Below are 10,888 nucleotides of genomic sequence, written 5' to 3' on the forward strand. Positions count from 1 at the left end.
AAAAATGTACTAGTATGATTCGAAATCAGAATATTTAAGTATATTTTTACATAAATTTTAAATTTCATAATTTATTTTTGACTAACGATAATACCCTATTATTAAAAATATAAAATATTTCTGGTAGGATGAATTCTGGCACACCTAGTCCATATTGTACCTATCGTTAAATAGTATTGATTCACAGGCGAAATTTCGAAATCCATGTAAGTTCAGTTTTACTCTCAGGGGCTCCACGCGTAATATAATAGCCATATTTTTGAATGTTCTTGTATAAATTTTTATTACTTAGTTAAAAACTCATACAGCACACAAATACAGGTAAAAATAAAGTCAGTAAAATCTGTTATCACTTTTATTAATTTCAATAAAGAAGTGCATGCAATTCTCAACTTATTAATAATACATATTTTATATTTCCTGTGAAAAGTAACTTATAAGTGTTATTTATTTATTATTAATAATAATAATATTAAAAAAAAAATATGAAGTTAATTATATTTACAATTATATGTAAGTAAAAAATCAATCAATCAATATTATCAATAAATTTTTTAAGAAAATCAATAACATATTGAAATCATTTTAAAAATCGATCAATTTTTTTAAATAATTTTCACTGTCCAATAAACAAGATATCCGACGAAAAAGTAAAAAAACAATTTTTAATAAACCAACTCCGCAATCAATTATTCTATCAATATTTTATGAAAACCAGAAAAAAAAACATATTGAAATCATTTTGGAAAACCAATATTTTTAATAATTGACAATGTCAAACCAATTTGAATGTTTCTTTCAGGAGTTAGGAGATTTTCGACTCTCCCCCCCCCCTCTTCAAATAACTCTAACAAGAAACAGTCTATAAAATGAATATTTTTCCCCAGAACTAGGACTTTAGGTTTTTTTTTTTTGATCAATTTATATTTAAAATTCCTTCAAAAAAGTGAGTTTTTTGGCCAAAAAAGGCGTAAAAGCCGTACGGAAGTATGGCTTTGTTAAATTTAAACCCCTGATTTCTGATTACCGACCATATAAACCGAATGGAAGAAATTCTTGCGGCAAAATGTTTAATTATACTTCAATTTTCGCTCAAAAAATGACTTTTCTGACCAAAAGTGGCACAAAGTCCTTACTGGAGTGTGATATTTGAATTTAAATCCTGGATTCTTCCTCGGACCTCCTACGGGACCCATAAATTTTATATATTTCCTATTGGAGTATGGTATTCTTGAATTTCGTCTTTCCGGAGGTAAAATATTCATTTTTTAGACTCTTTCTTGTTGGGATGGTTTAAGGACCGTTGAAACTCTTTGAAATCGAGTGCTATTCAACAGGTTTTCCATTTTTGTTCCAATTAACACGTCAGCACTCGCGTTATGAGCATTTTTCCATCGTCATTTAATTTTATCTACTTTCGAAATATGAATTTTTTTCAACCTATCTACGGTTTTTTTTTTAAATATTTTTGTTTCAATTCTCTTCAGACATTGTTAGAATTTCTTTCATCACGACAGTAAAAGTGTACCTATATTAAACTAACCGAAATTACAAGTACAGGCCCGAGGTGAAATTAGTTTTAATGAATTAATTTATTCATAGATTACTTCTCTACATTCTCAGAAAGAATTGATAAATCTCTCACGAAATACCACGCTACTAAAGTTTACCAAACGGCTGGCGGTTTAAGGTTTAGAATTCGAAAAACAATTTGTATCTAAAATATCATACAAAATTTGACATCCACAATTTTTGACTACGGTAGCATAATTTTTAAAAGCATTAATTTATGAAATTTTTAATTATTTTTAATAAATTCTGTTATCAATTTTTTTGTGTATGAATCATTCATAATATGTACATACTTATTAAACAAAATTATACTGGCCTATACTAATGAAAATTCATTTGTCGTAATATTATAAATTGCTACGGTTGTCCATAATTTTGCAAGGTCATTCAAATTTATTGTTATAACCAAAATGAAATAATTTTATAATTTTTATTTTTCTTAAGGATGTATGAGCATGGTAGTGGGCGCACAAATTTAAAAATAGATATTTTCAATTTTGATGATAAATTTATATTATTGCTTGACGATATAAGACCAAAAGTAAGAATAAAAGTTTTCGATATCTGGCTTAATTTTCAAAATATCGAAAATTGAAAATTTTGTTTAATTATTCAGCTTTCGATATTTCGAAAACCAAGACACATATCGAAAAATTTTATTCTTATTTTTCGTCTACATTCATGAAGTTATAACAAAATTCATCATCAAAGTTGAAAATAAGATAAAAATAATGTCAACCCTTAATCTACCCTACTCTTACATCCCTTATATGGACGGTGACACTTAGTTTTTTTCTTTTCTAATTCATTGCTAATATGTTTACTTTCTATTAAAAAGTTTTTTTTAAATTTGTTTTCATTCATTCCAAATGAAAATTATCAAAAACTTCCAAAATATGTCGTTTTTTGAGATTCCTCCATAAGAGCCAATGTATTTTATATCGATTTTTAATGACTTTTTTCTTAAAAATTTGCACGGATACCTAAGCTGAAATTTTAACCACATATTCTTTGAGTAAAAGACTACCTACAAACAAATTTTGAGCCTTTAAATCAAACATTGTTGTCATGCTCATACATCCTTAAATTGCGTTTTCGTTTTTTAAATTAAATATATAGGCTGTTACATAAAAAATTTTTAATTTCGAACTTCAAAACTTTCAGGGGCTTTTCTAGCTAGAATTTTTCAACTAGAACACTGTATAATATACTCATAAAAAGTATTAAGTGCAAACTTTAAAAATTACAAAAGTTTACCCAAAGTTCAAACAGCTATGCGAAAAATCATCAAACTTGTAAACGCGCAATAACTACTTTGAAAATTTGTATTTTCTGGAAATCTATTCTCAATAATTGTTAAGACCAGTTGAAAGTTTGTTTATTGTCCTTGAAATGAGCTAAAAAAAAGTTCCCGAACTTGCTTTTTGTACCAAGATATTCGCTGTCCAAACAAAATGAACACTTCTGGATTAAAAATCCTGTATTTTCTGAAATAATCATCACGCTGAATTCATTTCATTCGAAAACTGAAACTGCATTCTTTTAACTTTCGTTTTTAAAATATGCTAAAAAAAATCATTTTTAGATGTTTTAGGCACTTTATCTCATTTTTAAGAAAAATAAACAATCTTTCGAGTGGTCTCAACAGATTTGTTGCAATATAATAAAATTTTGGTTCGCTTCCAAACTTTATATAAAATTTAAGGATAACATTTTTTCACCTTTTCAAATCTCAGTACAGTTTTTGCTGTCACAGACTTCCCGCTTACTTGGTTTATGTTTGATTTGAGCTGGGGATCTAAAGAAAACCATCGTTTTGGCAAAGTTTTATAAAAATCGAATGACAGGGGAAATATTACGATAGTATTGTGATTTTGGCTGCTTACAAATTTTTTTTTAACTTTTACAGGTATATTTATGGTAACAACATGTTTCGCACAGACTCAACCAGCCAATACAATCAACGCATTTAATAACACCTCAATGCCTGCTAATTTTTCCAGTATAACAAATGCAACGATTGTCCATAATACCGCAACAAATCAAACATACTTATTGCTACCAGCAAATGATGCCAATTTCACTGCCTTACAACAACAATTTGGCAATAATACTCCACAATTTATCCAAAATAACACAGTGATTTTAATTCCATTTAATGTAACACAACATCCAAATATTAGCGAACAATTCCCATCGGTGGTGAATCGAACCTATATCCTGAATATGACATCGTACGATCAACGGCCAAATCAATCTACGATGCCTGGAAACACAAATAATCCAGGAATGCCATCAGTTCCATCACCACCGATGTATCCACCACGAGGAGATACTGGAAATACACAAGGAAATTATGGATTTGTTGTTCCAACAGGAAATAATCCAACATCGAATCATCCAAATAATCCGAATATTCCAAGTAGTAATATGCCACCAAAAAATACACCAAATAGCAATATTCAACATATCAATAATCCAGGACAACAACCGAATCATCCAAATAGTAATTCGGGACATCAACCAAATACAACTTCCCAAAATAAAAATTCTGGTACAAATTTAAAATCTTCGTTAATTTATATTGTGATTTTGGAAATCTTTATTGGTTATTTATTATTCTAAGTATGTCGAAAACGAATAAAAACGATCTTAATTTTTTGGAATTTTTAACCGCACTCTATCATGTAAATAGCCTCAAAGGTCTTGGAAAATGGATAAAATAGTTTTCGGTAAAGTTTTGCTAAATGTGAAATTTTAATTTGATGGTAGAATTATTAAGACTGTATCTTGCGGACATTAAAATTGCAGCCCAAAAACAGGGTGCCTTTCTAAACTGACGTATGCTTGAAACTCGAAAAATAAGTTTAATCGATCGAAGAAGCAGACATTAAACTTCTTCTAGGTTTTCAAGGTCAATGAAAAGCTCACTCTACTACATAACTGGTAATCGATAGATGAACACTTTAAATTAGAAAGTTTTTAATAATTAACAAGTGAAAACAAACAATTGACTGGGTTAATTGTTGAAATACCATGCATAAGTCAGTGTTGATTTCTTTATTACATAACACATACAAACATGTGACACATACATAACTGATAATCAAGTATAGTATACATATTATAAAATTTCCGCCTAATTGGCACCCTCACGGGTAAAGTGATGTTTACGAAAAAATGTTTGAAACAAAAGTTGTTTAATTTTTAATAAGGAACATTTTTTACATTTAAACTTTTGTTCTATCTCTAACGGTTTACAAGATGGGTCCAATGGACCCATAGGTCAAGACCCAATTGACCTATGTTGCTCATTTACGAACTTGACCTCACTTTTTACGTCCTGAGTACGCTGTAAAAATTTCAGCTCGATATCTTTTTTCGTTTTTGAGTTATCGTGTCCACAGACGGACGGACGGACGGACAACCGGAAATGGACTAATTAGGTGATTTTATGAACACCTATGACAAAATTTTTTTCCTTGCATCATTATTTTTAAGCGTTACAAACTTGGGACTAAACTTAATATACTATGTATATTTCATATATACATGGTATAAAAGGGAGCATTTTTTGTTCGAAGCATTTTCAGATCCAATAAAAGCGATTTATTTTTCTATCAAGACCATTATTGCTCAAATCGAATGTAGAAACACGCGCTGAAAGGTAGATTTTTGCTGTCAGTTACTGTCTAAACTATTCGGTTTACAAACAAATGTTTACGTATTTATAAAGAACAACTTTCAAATTTAAAGTATTCATCTAATGTTTGTCATTCATTGATGTTAAATTAGAGTGAGGTTTTAATTGAAGCTAAAAACTTGAAGATTGATTTCAATAAATCCGTTTAAGATGTGTGTCTTTGAAATTAACATCTTCCGTTGGAAGCATTTCCCTCGATTATACTTATTTTTCGGGTTTCACATATAGGTCAACTTAAATATGACACCCGGTATATCTGATATATAGATATACCGGGTGTTGCAATTTTATTGTCCGCAAATTGTAGATTGTTAAAATTTTTTTTTTAAATTAAATCCACAATTTTTCGCTGGTCGATTATAGACTGATTTTCATTTATGATTCTGTGAAAAAGTTTAAAATTTTTTGAATCGTCTCTAGTTAAGCAATCACCGATAAAATTGTGTCAAAACGTGTAAATAATTTCAAGACTTTCCACCATATTCTGTACATTTTGTTTATCCCGATGGTAAAATTAGGCCTAATACATAAAAAATTAACAAATTTAAAAAATCTATCCAGAAAATAAAATGGGAGTGTATATTATATGAATTATACAAAAAAAATGAATTATTTTTGGTATCTGACATTCAAACGCAGAACTGAATAAAATTGAAATTTTTTATATTTGAAATTATTTGCATGAAATTGGTTGTTTATCGAAACTGGAAAATGCAATATATTTAATTGTGAAAAATAATGTGAATAAGTAAATAATTTTGGTAATTAAAATTAGGTAATAGATTAAGTTAATTAAATTTAATATCTTAATAGTAAAATTATTATCTTAATTAATAATTTTTATTTAAATAAATTGTTATTAAATTTTTTTTTTTAGAATTATTATTTATTTTTTCCAAATTACCAAATTTATTATTGTAAAATTTTTTAATTATTTGGGCTTATGGAGATTAGACTTTTTTTAAACATGCAGTTCTGCACAAATTGTGTACACCTTAACTGGAATACGCTTTTGTCTTAAATTTGCAAAATTTGGTTTATACGTAACACTAGTACCGTATATATTTTTCATTTAAAAAAACCAATTCAAATTTACTTATAAAACATTGTAGAGTGCCATGGCGTTTTGAATGATATCAAACCGTGACATACAATCATTTTTATATATGCAAGCTTACAGAAAACGACAATCAGATGTACTTTGAAACTAGTACGTCAAGTCATATGAAAGGCTCTGTAAAAACTGCCTAAAATAGTGAAAAAGTAATTTCAAATAGTTTAACCAGAAACTCAATTTCCATCCGGATTAAGAAAAATCTTTATAAACGATTGAAAACATACGTTTAAATTGGGAGTCTGGTGTTGGTTTATTGGGTCGCATATTTTGTATGATAGCGTGTATCAACTATTAAATAAAACAATTCAAAAAAACGTGAACGTGATAAAAAAAATAAATTAAAAAACCTTGAAAAACGTATAATTGGTGATAAAAAAATCAATAACAAGGTTCGATGATAACCTTTCTGTAATTATACCATGTATATATGAAATATACATAGTATATTAAGTTTAGTCCTAAGTTTGTAACGCTTAAAAATAATGATGCTAGGAAAAAAATTTTGTCATAGGTGTTCATAAAATCACCTAATTAGTCCATTTCCGTTTGTCCGTCCGTCCGTCTGTGGACACGATAACTCAAAAACGAAAAAAGATATCGAACTGAAATTTTTACAGCGTACTCAGGACGTAAAAAGTGAGGTCAAGTTCGTAAATGAGCATCATAGGTCAATTGGGTCTTGGGTCCGTAGGGCCCATCTTGTAAACCGTTAGAGATAGAACAAAAGTTTAACTATAAAAAATGTTCCTTATCAAAAATTAAACAACTTTTGTTTGAAACATTTTTTCGTAAACATCACTGTTTACCCGTGAGGGCGCCAATTAGGCGGAAATTTTATAATATGTACTATACTTGATTATCAGTTATGCATGTGTCACATGTTTGTATGTGTAATGTGATAAAGAAATCAACATTTACTATGCATGGTATTTCAACAATTAACTCAGTCAATTGTTTGTTTTCACTTGTTTTAGTTTTAAAATTATAAATTTCATTCTAATATACTTATAATCTGGTTTCAGGCTTTTTACTTCTAGAACAAGAGACGGTTTAAGGTCGATCATCACCCATCTGATAACCAGGCGAGACATAATTTTTATGAAATTCTATTGATTTATAAACACGCCTATCAGAGTTTTACTATCGAAACGTGTTCATGATTATTTTTAATTATGGTGATTGAAAAACCTACATTCTTATAAAAAAAAGTTTTAGTTGCACGGTAACAGCTATAAAAATATATAATATATTGTGTTCAAGTGATGATTATAAATTTGATAATATAGATATTGCTCTTTAATCATCAATACTCTAACTATAGTTGTATCTGTTTATCAAATAATGGATCTTCGATGAACTCGTAATTAAATTAAAATTTTTGTTGTTATATCATCGACAACCTTATATTTTTATGGTATTATTATAAAATACAAGATTGTCTAAATATTTTAGATAGTTTTTTTATCACACTCTCTAGATTTTTTGATATAGAAATATCCAATTGAAAAAGATAACCTATATGATTCTTCATTTTTTCAGCCAACTTTGAACGATAAAACAATAATAAAAAGCCCGATGACCTAAAAATTTTTTTGTGATTTTTGGAAACTTTATTAATAAAAAAATGTATTTATGATCAACGAATCTAATAATTTACTGAAACAGAAATTTTTTGATCTGAATCCTTTAAGGTCATACCTACCACAGTTGATTTTTCATTTAAAATAATATAATTAACATGTGTCTTGTAATTGGATTATGTAATTTTTACCAAATTAGTGCAGACTTACTTATTATGATTTAGATAAATCTTGAAATGTTTATTAATTTAATTAGAGTTTATTTAATTTGAAAAATGAATACATATTTTTGACCTAGAGAAATAATGCAATTAGTTTCATCGTATTGGCTAAATTTACAAAATCGTCCACAGTTTTTTGTGCTTTGTAGTCGTTTAACTTACTTTAGCAAGTTTTAATCACAGTCAAATAATTTATACAAGTGATTTAACTTCTGATAAAACCATGGGTCTCTTAAGAGATTTTCATTAATTAATGAAAATGTTTTAATTACATAATTAAACGCTAGACAGTAGCATCTGCTAAAAAAAATGAACGAATTCACAAAAGAAATTTTCTAAGGTTGTCGTACCTACAGGCTTTAAAGGGGGTTCTGTGGACCCTACGTGGAGTTGAGGCTGCTAGATTAAAATTGAGAAAGGGCTAGAAAAAATTGAGAAATGCAAATTTAATACTTACATTGTCTTACATCATCATTCTTCAAAAAGCATGTTTTTTAATTTTTGTTCAATTTTAACTTAGCGTTAACAAACTTCATAAAATTGAAGGACTGAAGAGTAAAATAGTTCGATAATTTTGATTACTCAAAGACAATAAGCCGATCAGTCTCCATTAATGTACATATATACCAAGTGTCTCAAAATAAATGGTCAATAATCTAGTGGGTGATAGGATACACAGAAATAAGAATTTTGTATAACGTGTTGTATTTCTGCCGAAAGCATTTTTGCCATTTACAGTTTTGCATGAACAAATTGTAAAAGGTACAGCAAAATTATGGACTTTTAAATAAAAAGTAATGAACCATTTGAGCAAAAATTAAAATAACAAAATTGCTTATCATAAATATACCCAACACCGTTTGTTCGAAGGAATTTTTGGGAAACTAAAACTAAAAATTTTTGGCGACCATTTAGTCTGATACGCTCGGTATTATAAGCATGTTGTACAAACTATAATTAATAAATAAAATAACAAATTTCATAAATTTATCAACAACTTTTTAATAATAACAACCCATATCGCAGGGCCGTAACTAGGGCGTAGCACAATACCAAAAGTATATTTTGTATACGTAAAACAAAAAGCCAAATAATAACTCATATAAAAGGCCCAAATTTAATATTATCGAAATAAAAGTCGATAGTAAATTACATATGGTATATGTGTGTATACAGGGCGTTCTGTTATTGACTGCAGATCGTTATCCTACAAAATAAGCTCATAAAGACGAAAGAAAAACTTATTTTCCACTTTTGGATCTGAAGCCTACTTTGCGAGATAATTAACAAAATAAATTAATATATCTTTAGCGAATCACAGTTCAATAACATTTTGAATGAAACCAATAAAACACTACTTAAAGAGAGGATGTGTTTTATCATAGTGGAAGGCGTCTCTAAATGCAAAATTATTACAAAAAAACTCTATTTGGCTACTTTTGTTATTATAAAAACTAACCCATTCAAACCTACAATACGTTTCTTGGTAAATTAAGTGTTGTACGCAACTAATCATGCGAATATCACATACGTTAGGCATATATTTGGCAAAACGGACAATTGTCCGTTTTGATAAATATATGCTTACACATACACCGAGACAAACCAAAGTATGTATGTTGTGTGTTGAAGTTGTAAAGTGACACAATGTTTAAGATTTTGTGTTCTGTATTACACAATTTATTCCCCCCTGCCCCGTACCTATATTAATATATAATTTGATACCTCCCACATCTAACTGGCTATTGCTGATTTATATTTTTGTTTTCTTTATAAATAATAACAACAAAATATTTTTTAGTAGCAGTCTCCTCTAAGTGACACCTACTAATTTAATGAATTTGATTCGATAATGAATTCCCATAAGCACATCTCCCGAATCTGGCCTCAGATCGAAATTTGCTAAAGAGCTTTTATGTTCATCTTTATGAGCTTATTCTGTAAGCCAACGATCTGCAGTTAATAACAGAACGCCTTGTATATCAAGGAGCTCGTTATTCATATGGATTCAAATTTATCAATGATTGATCGTTGATTTTCCGACACTTTTAGGATGAAATGCCAATGTAAAGTAGGGTAAAATGACACCAGAAGTTTTAAAAATACTAATGTCTGAAGATTTAAAGTAAATCATTTATAGAAGAACGAGTTATAGAACGAGTGATGCTTGTTATAATTTTCTTTATAGGAAACTATTAGCCACTGAAAGCACAATTTAAAGATGATTCATAAGGAGTGTACCCTCGTTACAACCCTGTCCGTATGTTTGTAAAAAAAACATACAAGGTACTAAGGGTGTTTCTCACCCTTGTTTTAGAGGGTTGTTTTTTGATGACACACACACACGTACATACCTATATAGAGATAGGTGTAGATATAAAAACAATATTTTCAAAACAACAAACATGTAATCAATCTTATTTTTAATAATAATATTATTTTATTTTCATATGTTTTTCATAACAATATTTAATATCATATTTATCAAAAACAAAAATTTATTATTTTTAATTTTATGTATATCATATTATATTATTTACCTTTTTTTATAATTGAAATGTTTTTAGTAGTTTAAACATCTAGAAAATCTAGTAAAAAACTATTGTGGTGAACAATAAAAAACTACCAGGTAAAAATTGTGGAAAAAACCAGCGAGTAAGATTGGTTCTACAAAAATTGTACAGTTCGACTTTTA

At 28.4% G+C, this 10,888-nt stretch overlaps 1 protein-coding gene across 1 annotated transcript; it reads left to right on the forward strand.

Moving 5' to 3' along the window:
* Positions 1 to 468: 468 nt before the first annotated feature.
* Positions 469 to 4,336, forward strand: LOC123305443 (uncharacterized protein DDB_G0287625-like). Its single transcript, XM_044887156.1, has 2 exons — positions 469 to 513; positions 3,482 to 4,336. Exons 1-2 carry the CDS (start codon positions 486 to 488, stop codon positions 4,195 to 4,197), a joined length of 744 nt encoding a protein of 247 aa, XP_044743091.1. The 5' UTR covers positions 469 to 485; the 3' UTR covers positions 4,198 to 4,336.
* The last annotated feature ends 6,552 nt before the right edge of the window (positions 4,337 to 10,888 follow it).

The sequence above is a fragment of the Chrysoperla carnea genome, chromosome 1 (genome assembly GCF_905475395.1).
Source record: "Chrysoperla carnea chromosome 1, inChrCarn1.1, whole genome shotgun sequence".
In the NCBI taxonomy this organism is placed as follows: Eukaryota; Metazoa; Arthropoda; class Insecta; order Neuroptera; family Chrysopidae; genus Chrysoperla; species Chrysoperla carnea.

Excerpts from the sequence above, each read along its gene's own strand:
- LOC123305443 (XM_044887156.1), top strand. The coding sequence starts at position 486 with ATGAAGTTAATTATATTTACAATTATAT. Across the intron at positions 514-3,481 it reads AATTATATTTACAATTATAT|GTATATTTATGGTAACAACA; the intron begins GTAAGTAAAAAA and ends TAACTTTTACAG.